The sequence below is a fragment of the Helicoverpa armigera genome, chromosome 3 (genome assembly GCF_030705265.1).
Source record: "Helicoverpa armigera isolate CAAS_96S chromosome 3, ASM3070526v1, whole genome shotgun sequence".
Taxonomy (NCBI): Eukaryota; Metazoa; Arthropoda; class Insecta; order Lepidoptera; family Noctuidae; genus Helicoverpa; species Helicoverpa armigera.
In genome coordinates, this window is record NC_087122.1 from 3,637,595 (window position 1) to 3,653,921 (window position 16,327).

General features: G+C 35.7%; 1 protein-coding gene and 2 long non-coding RNA genes across 11 annotated transcripts in view; 1 reads left to right on the forward strand and 2 right to left on the reverse strand.

Annotated features, from left to right (window-relative positions):
* LOC110383845 (guanine nucleotide exchange factor DBS) overlaps positions 1 to 16,327 on the reverse strand; it is a 76,388-nt gene that overhangs the window by 8,907 nt on the left and 51,154 nt on the right. For all 8 annotated transcript variants that reach the window (XR_002430112.3, XM_021344766.3, XM_021344770.3 and 5 more), the window contains exon 12: positions 1,415 to 1,549. Coding sequence is in view for 7 of the 8 variants with exons in the window: in XM_021344766.3 (XP_021200441.3) it covers positions 1,415 to 1,549 (135 nt within the window). In the remaining variant the exon portion in view is untranslated. The remainder of the gene's footprint in view (positions 1 to 1,414; positions 1,550 to 16,327) is intronic.
* LOC126055311 (uncharacterized) lies at positions 6,329 to 7,904 on the forward strand. Its single transcript, XR_010278128.1, has 3 exons — positions 6,329 to 7,042; positions 7,131 to 7,330; positions 7,593 to 7,904. It is a non-coding gene; the product is annotated as an uncharacterized LOC126055311 (long non-coding RNA).
* Positions 7,896 to 9,936, reverse strand: LOC126055313 (uncharacterized). 2 transcript variants are annotated; one of them, XR_007511377.2, is made up of 3 exons: positions 8,490 to 9,930; positions 8,269 to 8,398; positions 7,896 to 8,143 (listed from the first exon to the last, which is right to left on the reverse strand). It is a non-coding gene; the product is annotated as an uncharacterized LOC126055313 (long non-coding RNA). The 2 variants fall into 2 exon arrangements; XR_010278129.1 differs by having other exon boundaries at positions 8,269 to 9,936.

The window sequence follows — 16,327 nt, forward strand, 5'->3', positions numbered from 1 at the left end:
TCCTTGGAAAGTTCTGAATTAGTCATATAATCAGGCGAGGACAGATCTACATCACGACAGCCGTACAAAGGATTCTTCACCAGTTCCGGAACGTCGAGTACTGTAGGCGCAGTGGTCGTGAGAGATTCGCCGGTAGTGTCCTCGGAGGCAGTGACCGCGTCGGAATCCGGTAAGTAAGTTATTTTTTCCTCACTTTTTTGCGTGTACTCATAACCGGGTAGTGTTTTGCCGTAAAAGAAGTTACCCGTGAACGGGTCCATACGCACTGGTTTAATATTACGCGGATTATATTTAACACGACTGCTTTTTCCAACATCACTCACTGACTTCTTGCACTTTTTGTTTCGGAGCTTGCCTCTTTCAAACAGAGATATTTGGTTAGCGTAGTCACTGAAGAGTGTGGAGTCAGACGCGGCTCTAGTAAGTCGTTTCTTCTTCCGCGGGGTGGGGTTATCGTTTTTTTTATAGTACCACGAGTAGGAAGTGCCGACGCTGAGATTCGCGGAAGATTTATGGAGGTCGTATTTTCCATATTTCATGGTGCAGAGGGTGGCGAAGTGTAACAAGCGGCCGAGAGCCTGCACTGGCGTGCAGTTTGCGAATGAGTAGCATGCATTGCGTTCCGCTCGAGGGGCTGACGCAGTCGGTTGCGTGCGGTGCATCCAGTGCACTAGATAGACGTACTGAGCCGCCTCGCCCGCGGCCAGTGCGCCGGGAGGACACAAACATTTAGCGCACGCACCACATACATGGTAGTGGCACATTTGTTTTTCAGAGCGCGGCGATGGCATGGAGATATGTACGTTTTATTGGAACTAATCTACCGTGACAGAGCGATGATTCGATCTAAATAACATCGATTGTTTTTAGAAGTAATGCCTGGCCTTCGTATTGTTTTATTTAATTATTGAGTAGCTATGTATAACAGGAACTTATATATTATTACATATGATCTATTTGAATAGTATTGTGATGCAAACACCTCAGGAACCTACCTGTAGTGTATTGTATATGCCTGTTATGACAGTATATAGTCGTAAAGTTCCATTGAATAGATTGGACATTTAATAGCCTGGCTATATTAGGCAGACCAACTTCGCTGTTGGGTTGTGTTACGTGGTCCTGGCACCAGAGAAAGGTGTGTTTGCTTTCGCTTTGTATTCCAATTCTGACACTGTGTACATATGAATATTAAGAGAGTTTGTTCGAAAGGTTAACGGTCTTGGTTTTTATAGATAGACATTTTGGCGGATGACGTCATGCGACAAAAACAGTGAGCATCCGTTTTAAATGAAATGAGTTACATCCTCTATCCTGACATGTGTTGCGGCAAAAAATGTGGCCGGCAGTGATTCGTCAGCTGCGGTGGTGTTTACTAACATTTGCATTGGTTGATAGTTGTGGGGATACTCACAGCTAGTATGGAGCCGAGCTCCTGCACGTAGACTCGCTCGGTCTGCATGAGCTCGGCGAGCACATGGCCGCGCCGCGACCGCCGCGCCTCTGCATCTTCTCCGCCAGAACTCTCTGACCCTCCCGACGTCTCCATCTGTTGAGCAATGCTACGGTTAAATCCAATGCTCTATGATTTTGACAGAAAACAATGACTTCTGATTTACCACACAAAGTGGTTAAAACAAAACTAAACACTGGTTACGTTTTATACTTTATTTAGAAATTAATGCTTGGGTATGATTAATGCTGGATTATTTAGGTATATAAAATATTTACTACAAGGGTCTATTCCACATAAAAGCTAAGTCCTAGATTCTATTACAGCACCAAGAAAACGAAGAAAATCTTTAGTAGGTATGTTTAATTCTAGAAGACACATTATATAGGTAATATTTAAAATTAAAGATGGTGAATAAGAAGTAGAATTGGTCAATAAAACTGAAGATATTGTACACTGATGGTGTTTTCTTATCACTAAATAAGATTTTCTTTGGAAGTGGTGGACAGATTCCAGAAATTCCTCTGCTAATAGAAAGTTACATTAACCCAAATAAAAGACGCGGTGTGCAAACCAAGTGTTAAAAAATAAATATGTATTGGTCTGCTTTAATACCTAAATAAACAAGCGACTAGTTCATGTCAATCAATTAGTTTTCAACAAGTTATTATGCATGAATTTATTTAGAATACGTTGGCATGTAAAAGATAGTTTGTGTTCACAATATTACATCTGAATTTTAGGAAGTTGTACCTCTGAAAAACCATAAAATGCACTAAAACTCAACAAAATTATAAATTAATATACTGAGGAATTGTTTCGTATCAGAGAATTTGTTTGTGTTTATTTTTACACTTAAATCGTAATTTTTCTATGAATACTTTGAGACACGTTACTTTTTGCCATTTTTGTTGTTGTTACCATGATGTTACCATGCGAAGTTGACACTGACAATATCCCTGATATTACGTAAAAAAATAATTAAAAATATTTAATGGCAGGATAGCACAGGTTGTATACGTGCAGTGCAATCGAAAGAGTTTAGTTTCTAGCATGTGTGGGTACCAAAAAGATTCTTTCGATCCAAATTAATTTCTGTGATACTAGGTCCAATCATGTAATAATATTATCAAGTAGAAGATTTGTAATATAGTTTACATTAAGCCGCCAGCAAATTATTTAAGCCACAATGTATTTCACGGATCAACAATAGTTTCGTTATAGATAGGTATGAACTACTGAGTTTAATTTAAAGCATTTTCAATGTAATAATAACAAGTCAGTTCTTGATGAATTTCAATAAATACTAGCTTTTTTGCCGAGACTATGCACTAAATGCGCAGCCAATAAAGAACTTACAGGTTTGTGTTGTTCTGAAAAATCTTTAACAATCTTATATCCAGTTTTGAGCACAACGTTTAATGTTTCCATAATTAATGGATTAACCTGTTATCACAGAACACAAACACTAGTTGCACTGGTCTCGAAGTCACTTAAATGATTATGTTGTCCACTGTAAAGTCTGTTTTAAAATAGTTTTAAGCGCAATCACTTTGTTGTAAGTTGAACTCGAGCACATGGTGTCAGTGTCTGTTAAACGTGTGTAAGAATAAGGAACTGATGGCACTGGGCCGGGATGAGAAGGGGCCGCGGGAATACGTTGGGACCGTAAAAAAAAGTTGTTGCCTCCACTTTTGTGCAGTGAAACTGGCACGGTAGATGCTCTACTTTATTTATTTATACGGCGATAAAAGGGACATCGACGACGGACGGTTAGCTGTCAAGCTTTTTAACTATGGAGTGTCGTTGATGAATTTTATTGATATTACGCTGGAATAGGAAGATGCAAAGTTCTAGATACTACCGGATGGAACGGCGTCAAACTAAATAGCACGTGCTATTTTTAAAGATTAAGAAATAAAATAGAGTAACGAAATGTCTCATCTTAAGAATTGAAAGTATTGGAACCGCAATTTAATAGCTGTTTACGAAATTTTAAACATCGCTTTTGAAATACGTACAACTTGACACAGCTGATGAAATCGCATGTTACGAAAACTGCAATATGCATGCATTTGAAATATATGTGAGGTTAACGTTTATTCTCTAGAATAGCTTTATGGCTTAGGCGTATTGTGAAAAACAGATTGGTGCGTTTAGCATTATTGCCTTACATAATATTTTTTGTAATTTGAGTAGTTGCAAAAGATGCCATCAATGTTTTAAGAATTTTGAACGCGCCCAAAACAAAGTTGTAATATGACGAAGTAGAGCAGTATTCCTGTCGGTTGTACCTACAACGGTAATAAAGGGCGGCGTGCAGCTACGTGCGCCAGGCATCACTACACCAAGCACGTTGTATGGGCACCCACCGTCTATGTGTGAGTATACATCTACACGCGCACACTTGTGTTTGTAGGCCACCACCACCTGCCAACATCTTCGAAGCTGTAAGGGTCTCTTTCTAAACGTTTTGTACTCAACACTATTGATCTGAAGTATTCAAGCGGAGGTTTATTCTATTCGTTTTTATCTTGTTTCTCCGAAACATCTGTGGATGTCCTTTGTTTTGTTTGGGTCGGACGGACATGAGTTTGAGCACGTGCTGAGGAAATATTATTAGTTTGTATTTGAGAGTTTGGCGGACGTGACATTAATGGTAAATCTGGCGTGCCTAACATTTTTGGCTTTAACATTAATAAACCAATGATCTTAAATTTGTATTGGCTCTGACAGTCATGGTGGTTAATCGTGTCATATCCTACCCATTAAATGATTCATAAATTGCTAACACTACTTTATGTTATGTATAAAATCATGTAATAAATAGTTTATTCATAAAGCTGAGATATGTGTGTCCTTCAGGAGCCCTTTGCCCTTTGGCAAGATCCCTCCGTAAGCTTGGAAATTTAAAACCAATCTCATATGAAAGTAGTTTTACGTTATTTTCTTCCAAACATTTTCCAGAAAATTGTCGCCTACGAAGTTTTTGAAATATAAATAGATTAGGGGTGGTATTCGCTCTAGATTACAAACGTTCAATGAAATAACCCTACTTTAAAGCCAGACATTTTTTCAAATGTCAGAGTCGTTACATTTAACTTTAGCGTGAAAAGTCAAGGCATTTCCAAAACCATTATTATTTTTGTAATTTAATGTTTTGCACTGTAGTTGCAATCGATAGTTATAAATTCGTATCAATTGCTATTTACATAATTCAGTAACATAATAGGAGTTACGCGAATCAATGTATCTAGTCTATTCACCTACTTAAAAGTCGAGGTGATATATCTACCGTATAAAATTGGCATTCCAGATTGATCTCGGTGTATGTAGGTATCATATATTGCATTTGATGCGGTGTAAATGAAAATATGTCGGCTTTATTAATCCATGACCCTCGACAGCAAATGCACTTGAACTGATTGACCATATTATGCGTTCAATTGCCGCGCGCCGCCTGCTCGTGTCTCGTAGGTATGCTGTGATTCACTGTGCACTTGATGAACTTAGTGTTACAGTGATTTTTTTTTTAAATATGAGTTTACCAAGAATAATCTTGCAGTCACTTTTAGTTAGAATTGATGAGTTTGAATCTTATTTTAATTCTTCTTATATTTATATTTTAGAAGTACGAAAAAAGGGGTTTACTTTGACAGTATGACAAATATTCCCTAAAACAAATCACAATACATAGGTATGTGCCTCCACATATTCGAGTGCCTGAAAATGGGACACAAACACAATGTATCCGTGTTATACATATTCAATTTAACTACACATTCCAATCTCATCTCGTCGGATCTCTGTAACATTTTGTCAAGATTGGGCACAAACTCCATTTTGCTAAGAACAATCCTCCCTACTTAGCTACTGCTACAATGATTACTTAGGCGTTGTCTTTCACTTCCGCAATATTTGCCAATCAAAGTAGGCGGTGCATAATATAAGAAGCTAGTTATTCAATCTTATTATTATGCATAACGTAACATTCTAAAGTAAAGCAAGGTCAAGTATTAAAGTCATGATGCATTATCATAAGCTTAAACATGTGACCAGTTTTTATATCCGTAAAACTGCAATTAGGGATGTGACTGTTTATACCTAGATTTTCTGATTTTGCCAGTGTCAGGATTTTCTTCTACTTATAGAATTAAGAAATTCTCTCCTAACATTTTATTTTAAGGTCCAGATTTCGACCACAGCTAGAGATCCGAATCTCAAAATGAAACAAGAATACAGTGATGAATGTAAATGTACTGCAAGCAAGTTGAACTGGCACTACTTTTACTTTTGATGTGTTACCAAAACGCAATTTTCTCAATAAATTCCCAGGCACAAGAGCTGTGCTTGCGCAAGTGCGTGGTGTAACTAGGACGGTCTCCCGTTACGGCGACCGTTACTGTAATCATTGTACATGGAACTCATGTTACTTTAGAGGGAATTTAATATATGTATAACATCTTTATTATTTGATTTCTCAGAAGGAGCATGCATCATAAACGCAGTAAATGATTGGCACAGTCAACAGAGCACGTAGTAGGTACAAGCTTTTATCTAAATAGTAAATAGGTTCTTAACGGCTGACTTATGGCATTAATTTATCGATCTACTATTTAAAGACTGCATCATATTGATATTCATTCGCAATTTCTAACAAAGACATTTCTAAGAATGATCATATATTTGTATATGATGTATTCTAGTTTTATAATATTCATAAGCTGCATATTTGTTTATATTCCCTTTTCTTGTAGCTTCCTATATAAACGGTGTAGGATTAAATATATGATGGCTATTTTCAAAACATTAACAGTTATTTCCATACTATAAGTCCTTCAAATTTTTAATCTTTGAATAGTACAAAATGCTGATGTCCTCGATGGATCAGAACACTGGCCTGGGGGTCTACTCTAATTCAACGAAACGAAACTTCGATATCGAACGAAATTCAAACGAAGTTTCGTTAGTGACCCTACTCTATTTCATTTTCGGATGCGCATACGAAGTTCGGAACCATAGACAATTTTCGTGAACGAATGGAATCTATAATATTGTGTGGGGCTTTTATGATGTCGACTAAACTAAGTTACGGTTTTTACTTTAACTTGAAATTATTAAACTTTTCAGCTTTACTTATTCATGTAACATTATAAATGTGATTCATTACATATTTCTTGTAATATTCATGCAAACAATCTTAACTTTCCGGCAAAAAATATTTTTTCAACTACATTCGACTCGACACTATAAAAAACCCTTTGACAGTCATTGCTAACCAACTAATTTGAAGAGTACTATTTCATGCCAAAAATGGGTAATCACGTATGACAACCAAAAATAGCTGCTTATTACAATCTTATCAAAACATGTCAACTTACAATTCTTTGTTTGAATACTTTGATAAGTTTTCTGAAGTGTGTTTCTCAAGTGTCGTATTAAATAAATCATGTTTCCAAGTGCTTTTATACCAAGGTACGCGTTCCCTAAGGAAGTATTATGTCGTACTTTACTACAGTCCGACTTCTACGTAGGTACGTCTGCTGTATTTTGGTTCGCAACAAGTTTTGTTTTGGATTTAAAAACTTCGTGAGTAGATATCATATTATACAAATGCAATATTTGGTTTCGCTCTAACGCCATTGCCTTTTCTAATACTAATCATTTATATTTTCAGTTTAAAATGGCTCCACATAAGGGGTTCGGCAACTCCTCAACAAATCGAAACCGTTCTCAATTTCCTGGACGAACATAGGGATTAAGCTAGTGGTAGATTGAATAGTTGAATCCAACCAGGAAGATAACCTGAGAGTCCAGCTGTAATAGCTGCCTATGTACCACCACCATTGATGCAAGAATGTCTGACTTTCACACCTTGTAAGTATTTTACTCTGGTATATTGAGTAATGCTATTGTAAATAAATTGTACACAATATATTTACAAGCGAGCGAATACAGATTAACTTTACTATTGAACAATGATTGCATCTTTTTTATTATGTTTGCATATGGTATTAAATGGGTCAAGTGTTGAGTTGAGAACTTTTTGTTGTTACTTAACCCATTCAAGTGTCTTAGCCATATTTTGTTTACGCTGTTGTTCTGAGCTATTGACTGAAATTGGAATATTGTTTTGCAGCCTCTCGACATACACACTCAACAAGGAGACGATCTGCCAGCACAGGTGTAAGAAGCAGATTGTATCAATATGAAGAGGAGGGTGCACAGAGAGAGACGGTGAAAAACGCAGAGCTTGCAGGCATCAGGGGCGAATTGGCAGGCATCAGTGCTACCCTGTTGCAGCTGCATAACACAATAAAGGAATATGTGATTAGGAATTAAGATTCTGTTAATGTATTGTTAGTCATTAATTGTGTTTAGTATTTCTTTGTTATTAATTTGTTATGTTTAAACAGGGTAATAGTAAATAAAACTTTAAGTAGGTATATAATTTATTCTTTTATTTAACTCTAAAGGAAAGAAATAACATCATGTCAAATTCTTAAAATCAATAAACATAGTTCTTCTGGAGCATGTTATGATGTGCTTGAGTAGAACTTTGTTCTACCTATCCCTTTCTAAAATTTGCACTAACAAAGCTCTGCAAAGTTGTATCTGCCTTCAAGAGAATCTTCAACAGCTTTATGTATAGGTATCATCATATGCCCCTTAGAGCATACCCAGAGTCACCTAAAATATACATGTATATTAAAATATGTGAATAACTACTACACAATATAAACTTGTAAGTTTGGGGTACCGTTTTTGTCCCAACTTGTACAAATATATTCAAAATGCAATAAAGTCAAACATACCTAACAGATAAACTGTTTCATTCTGGAGACCTTCCAAGTGGCTTCTAATCTCTCCAAATATAAGCATCATGTGTGTTGCTCCACCAAATGACACATCCACATTTGTTATATAGTAATCACTGTCACATATCTGAAAAATAATAAAGGATAGATGATCAGCATCATAATAAACAACAGTCAACGCCTCAATTAAATAATTGATGTTTAGTTCTTATACTTACAACTTGGGTGTTAAGAGAATGAAAATATTTTCGATTAAAATATTGTTCCTCATGCTCCAGAAGGTCTAGCAATTGAAATATGCATTGTTTGGAGGTAATAAAGGCATGAATTCCTGGCACAACTCTTCGAAAAATTGCCGACTGACTCTGTGATTTCCTACAAACTCTACGTCGGGAATTTCGCTAATATTTAATTGATTGCGCAAGCACTGCCGGTTCCTTCTTCGCTCTACACGATCTTCACGTAAAGCTGCTTTAATTAAAAGCATTTTTATAGCCTTTGCCAATAATTTTCACACAAAATTCACAAAACGAAAAGTAACACGAAAATCAAACGATAACTCTTTTGGTTTCGTTGAATTTGAGGTTAAAATTCCGAAGTTTCGTCTGTCAAACTCAAATATTCGTTCGTATCATTTCGAATTAGAGTAGGTTTATAGACAATAAACGTCAAACAATCTTCGTTCGTACGAAATTTCGGAAGGAAATGGAACCGTGGTAAGAAGTTCGCGAAATTTCGTACGAAAGTTCGTTTTTCGGTGAATTAGAGTAGACCCCCTGGCCCACAAAAGTAAGAATCGAAGACAAATGCATGTAGCGAAGATTACTCGAATGGAAAGAGTACGAAAGAGGAAATTGAAAATGGCACAGATTACCGACATGCTATTTGGAAACCAGCTGTCATGGTATGGAGGAATGGATCCTATTATGAGGAAGTTTTTGAACATGAACGTGGATGGCTACAAAGTAAAAACATGGAAGAAGAATACATGATGCGTCAACCCCGAATTATAAAAACGCTTTCTTCTGAATACTTGAATCTAGATTGTAAGATGAAATTATCAACAACAGTTATTGCGGATGTCCTTGCTTTAACCTTAATTAACAGTTGTGCGATCACACGATTTTTCAGTGATATGAAATAATTAGTAGTCATTGTACAAAACAGGAAGGAACCGAGCTATTTATAAGCTTCATACGGATGAGATTTTTGATAAGGAGTTTATGTAAACACGCTAGTGCCTTAATATGTTGAATGAATGAAGAGAAAATATAATTATACAGCGAGTAACATGTTCCCGGGTGATTGAGTAGGGCAAATAATAAAATTACTAGAAGATGACATAATCGAATCTAAAACTAAACGTTTCCCTAATTCTTGAGAGATAAGAAGAGATGGGGAATAATGATTAAAAATACAGTCAAATGAATAAAGAAAAGAAATAGTGCTACTGGGTGTAGTATGTTAAACAAAACTATACGAATGAACATCATCGAACTAACTATATACAGTTACCGATTGGGAACAAATAATTAACGAACATTATGTAAATCATTTCCAACACAATCAAAATGAGCAGTTTATACACACTTACAATGGACACTTGATTGATTTACATAATTACAATGTCAGGTTAGTGACAACACATTGATCACAATAAACAACCACTCACTGTGCTGAGTTTCCATGAAAGCTCTTCCACTACTTGAGCCCATCCCATTTGAAAACTCTTCACTCTGGGCTGAAGGTGTAATTTAGGCTTTGGTTTGATCTCGACTGCCGTCTCCTCTGGCGAGGCAGGTCTAGAGTTTATCTTCGAGACCCCCATTTCAATAGTCATTGGCACTTTATTGTTCGTCACTACACTGTCACTTTCTGGTCGTTCTGTGGGCCCTGATGACGTCATTGTATCATTGCAAGTTTTTTAAAACTACGCGTGGCACAGTTGCCGCGTTCACTAACACACATAACTAAGTGCATAAAGCATAATGTGTTTTAATTATAAACAAACAAATTACAAATGCTCCTAAAGATAATTTAGTAATCATATAATTTTGTGATACTTAAATTGTTAAAGTTATAATGAGGCCGAAGTGTAGTTTTCCGGTTACATTTAGCGATAAATTGTATTTAGTGCCTACTAAAACTGATACCTAGTGGTGTTGGATTATTGTATGATCCCGGAGTTTAGAATTTTAGTTGATAGATAGGTAAATATTGTGAAGATTAATAAGCATGATGATCTTTGTAAGCGTCATTTGCAAAGCTTTTGTAATCTGCTGTGTTTAAAGATGTGAAAGTTTTTATAGAGTTTTACACAATTGAACTACGTTGACGATGACTTAAAAAACCTCCACTTAAATTAATTTGTAAGATGATATTTGTTATTTTAATGGATTGAGACGGTCCGAAAACAATAATATTTATAAACCATGATTTAATAAGAAGATAAACAAATAAATAAATTGACTTGATGACCAACAATTAGTTCATACGCTAAAGTTACGATATGATAGATAATAATCATCATAACGGATGACGATTGAGAGTATGGAAATAATCGGAAACGAATTCGATTGACCTGGATGATGGCTCGTTCATACCGTTCCGCGACTATGTTTTTGTTAGTCTCGATCACGGAGCAATCAAAACAACCGGTCTCGCGGAAACGAGCCAGGAAGTGGGACAGCGCGGTAGAAACTCGAAACTTTACATGCACACCGCCATACAGACGACCTTCACATTTGAATAAAATGAAAAGCTAACGATCAAGTTTCCGAAACATTACGACGATGGTGGCAAAAGGCCTTTTTATTGTCTCCACTGAATATTTGTACAAAAACGCATTGACAAATAAAAACTGGTAACCACTGGATACATAAATAATTTATAATTTAAGTATCCATAGCCTCTACCTTAATTACATCATTAGTTATGATAATTATACAATATTAACCATATGAACTTCGATTTCAAAACAGGGTCATCGACGCAATTTTTAAATTTTGGAGGCATCTAAATAAATAAAACATGGTTTAGTATATGTACCTACCACGGAACTCGGAAGATCAGTTGCATCACATCTTACAAGAAACATGTAAGTATAATTGGCTTGAACTGTGACCTAAAACGGCACTATGCTAGACTTTCACAGCCCAGCGGTTTGAAGGTACTCGAAATCTCTAACACTGAGAAATGAATTTGCTAAACATGACTGTCTTTTATCGAGTGGTTTGAATGATGAAAGTTATCATATAACTCATTTGAATTATTTATTATTGACTATACTGAATTGGGAATAAATAAGGAAAGCTATGATCTTTGCGGCATTGCGGTTGCCTGACGTAAATTAAGACTCGTAGGTTACATTACATCTAATGTGCATTAAATTTTTTAATCAATTACCAAACCTCAAAAACCTACCTATCATGTTCCTCTTACTTTAATTTGTGGCAATAAAAATTGTGGCGACTATAGTGGAACAATGGCTAAAGTAGATTTTTTGTGAAATCGAAAATATTACCTTCCTATGAAAAGCACATACTTTTTTTCAGTGGTGCAACTATTCACTAGTATGTAGGTACTATATATCAAGAACTACATAAATAAACAGGTTAAAAGAAAGGCAGAGTAGAATTGACAAACTTGTTCCAGTACATTACAGTTGGACAAAATAAAAGTACCTTGTTAGACTAATGTGAGGATTTCCGGGTGACTTTTGCTAGGTGTATAAGATTTAGCAACACTACTTTCTACGGTCAATTGGAAGTTACTAATGGACATGGTTTCGTAATTTATCCAGTAGGTTGCAGTCGTTAATGCTAAACGCGAACATGATGCGCACATTAGTGGTGACGGTTTTGCTGTGTCGAGTGCGACGCTCACATCCGTTAAACCTGCGACATATGCAGCGAGGGAAATAGCATCATAAACTATACATGTAAAAAGTTGCGGTGCACCAACGTATGGTTGCAATCCCGTTACCTCCGTGACAACAATGGAATTGATTCTGCGAAGATCGGCACAACACTAATCAGCTCATGTAACGCTATGAACAGTTAGAGCTATGCTGGGAACTCATTACAGATTCAAGTACAGATTTATGTCACTTGCAGTTAGACGTTTCAAAAAGAGTCATGAAAGTCGTCATGCATGACTGCAATAAGCTTACAACGGTATATCGAACGAGCAAGTATTGAGCCAGTGTTTAAATTGATAAATGTAGGCCGATGTATTTTTAACAATTTAAGATTAAGAGAAATAACCTGAGAAAGAGAAGTACCCCAAAGGATATATTGGAACCAACAGGGCGATTAGTGAAACTTTTATCAAGCATCATACAGGATAATCAAACATGCAAATAAAACATTTATAACAATTAGACGATGTGCCTGTAATGGAGAGAAATTATATGCGACCTGTTTGCGGCCCAGTGATATATGATTAAACTTGATAAATGATAAAGTCGAAGCCCAGAAGTCGAATAAGTTTACTTTCACTCGGACCAACGTATTCCGTTACTAGTGAGAAATCGTGAGGTTATCAATTAAACCGCGACGAACAGAACTGAGCGAACAATTTGTATAATTGTTAAGATTTAAACACAGGAAACGAAACGATTGCAGAATTACTGCTAAACACGGAACATGTTCTATAAAAGAAGGTACCTAGATTTCATTTTAGCGGAGCTTCAACGAATCTTTGATATTGATATAACGAAGACAAAAAAAGCAAAAGAAAATTGAAATGGGTTACAGTCCGTAAGAAAGAATTTTTAACCACAGACCGCATCCTTGACGGCCTAGTTGGAACAAGTTGAACCAGCGGCGGACGGGAGATGGGAGGGAGGCTGAGCTTGCTTGACTATCTCGTAAAGAGCGCTTGAAAGTGCAACGCCCGGTACCATAAAACAAAACATATTGAGCCCAGAAATATAACTACCCTTATTAAAAAAAGTCAATGAAAATCATAATTGAAATGGATTTCCAATATGACCTTAATTTTGTATTTGAAAATAATTATTAGCTCTATTTAACAGGATAAAATCACGCGTTGCTTGCGTGTTTCCAAAGTAGGTACTCAGCAGTATTAAACATGCTATTTGATAAACAGTCCGATTAATAAAAATTATTGCCTGAGAACAAAATATCTACAACCTGTACTTATAACATTTTGACTTGTTATATAAACCCGGTAAACTTTTGGTTCTGAATAGACCAATCTGCGTATATTTTATCTAGCTCGGCAAATAATGTCAAGGCACATTGGCTATCATATTTTGCTACAGTAGCAGAGGAAACTACGCAAATTATTGTCCTGCTTTATAAAAACTACAATGTATCTGCAAATTGAATATTTTGTGTGATCTTTTTTGATGCGTTTTAATAATTATAATCGAAAACATCACTTTTGATTATTTGCATTTAATAAAATAACCGCATGAGAGTTATAGTTTGGTGGATTGAACGATACTGAATGCTGTCTGTAAGTAACTGTACCTGACATAAAATTTAATGAGTTTTAAGAGCAAATACAACACCGGTAGTGGTCACATTATCTGCTGAGCTATATGATGCGTGTTTGCTCCACAAATATGTAGTTAGCGCCTCTGCGGACGCTAAACAGCTCTTTGTTTGCTGTGCTCAGACACACACTAATATACAAGGTTATTTTTTTTACTCGACGCACTTTACGACCTCTTTAACATCCTTTCATATTTTAAACAACGTCTCAGGCCAACACTTATTTAAAGACTACTTACACCCACACTAAAAAAAATATTTCATTTAATAAAGAGATCAAAATGTGGTGGTCAATTTGGACAATTAAAGACAGTTTAGAACTATTGTCATAAAGCGTTAGTAAGCAGATCTAGTAGAAATTAATAATGAGTATAATTGGAATGATCTAGAAACTCGTTCTTCATGTATGATTCTTTGCGAATATTTACTTTCACACTGAGAGCCTAAAACCGAAACATGTTCACTGTATTGTAACTTTGCAAGCTCTTTATTCATTATAAATAAACACTGCGCACTTTTTTGACACAATTTTATACAAATGGTACGACAAAGTGATTAGAATACGCGTGTGAACAGTGCAGTGTCCAGGAAAACTGAAAACAGTGGTATTCATAAATATCATACTTTCCTTGTTTGACATTATGATCCTATTTTAATGTTATGATTTAATTGCTATTATTACCTATATCAGATCTCTACGGTTATTTACCCATTTCGAAAATACTATTGCTGCTGATACTTAAGCAATATTTGATGAAAATTACAGATAACGTTACAGAGAAAAAAACCTGGTTCTTTATTATCCATCCGAGCAATATATGCTTCTCGTAGAAACAAAATCGCGTGAGTTATCCAATACACAGAACGTGAAAGGCCAACATATGGTAATGTGGTTATTAGAAATCAGAAAATGCTAGCTCGAACCGTTTTGACGTCCCCCGGCACGACATGACGCCGGAACAAGTGGTATATCATCAAAACTATCTTCTAACTGGTTTTGTTCATTCAGTTGTTATTGTGCGAATCATGTTTTTTGTATATAACTAGACCTGGCTTCGTACGGATGCAAACTATATGTATACACTGCATTATACATTTAAAACTTCCTCTTCAATCACTCTGATAAAAAAAAAAAACTGCATCCAAATCCGTTGCGTAGATTCAAAGTTTTAAGCATACATAGGGATACAGGGACAGAGAAAGCGACTTTGTTTTATACTATGTAGTAAGTACGCTGAAGTCAAACATAATGTAGCTACGTCGCGTTACCGGTTTTCAGGAAAATATAATAATAATACCCAATAGAGATTCTTTTGTTACAAATTACTATCGTAGCAAAATGTTTCATTCAGGTCCAGTCATCAAGTGTCAACGTGATGTCATTGAACAGATGCATAGTTGAATCATCATGTTCAGGAGTTACATATTTAATGCATTTAGTAAACTATAAAACAATCGGCATCATTAAAATATTTCATAACATAACGTCACGAAGATCGGATCAATTGTCAAATAAACATAAGCCATTGATTGTCCCGATTCATATTCTTACCTGCGACATATTTTACTGATGAAAATATGCGCTCGGTAACATAACTAAAGAAGCTATTGTCAGCACTAGGTCGTCTTGTATTGTTCTTATAATGAAGCCATAAAAAAATGTTGTCATTACATTAGTGCTCTGTGAAATAAGCATGCATTACATATGTCGACATATGTTATATTATGATTTTATTATAGCACTGGGTCTCATCGTTCATCTTTGGAACATTTATTTCTCATTCAAAATATTACGATAGGTCAGTTATAGTTCTTATATAAAACATCATATTAGGTCAAAATTATTTACCTTGATAGGGCAATTCAAATTACTTAGCATTATGAGATAAGGTATGTATACGAATACTAGAGCAAAGTTCCTTTAAACAGAATGAAATGAAATTACCTAATTAATGGGCAATTAAAGTGTGCAGTGGAATTAAATTGCGGTTGCGGTCTTGGAAAGCAATAAACCTATATCAACCTGATAAGATCATGGAACAAATCAATATCTAATAGAACGAGGCAATATTTTGAACGTCGCGACAAGTTAAAGTAACAAACCTACATAATATGCAAATAATTTGATAACGAAAATGTAGAGCAACTGTTTGTGTTACAAATATTTAATAAACAGTAAATAAACTGTCCTCAATTTGATAATCATACAAACTTTAGTGCTACTAAATATACTTTGGTAAAAATCTGCAGGCAAAGTGTTATGACGTGAAATCGAGCAACGAGACGAAATCTTCTCAAAACATCTATGATGGAACATAAAATGAAGAACAGTAATAAGTAATAACACAATTGGAGTAAGAAATGATCCATATCGATGTTGAGAACAACACAGCAATCAACATTGTACGTAATACAAATGAAACACGTTGTCTTACAGCACTATCATCATCGTAAATCACTAGAAACATTGAAGCAACCAGGTTCCCAACACTATCGTCCAATCGATAAACAATATCATAAAAGCTTTTCCCAGG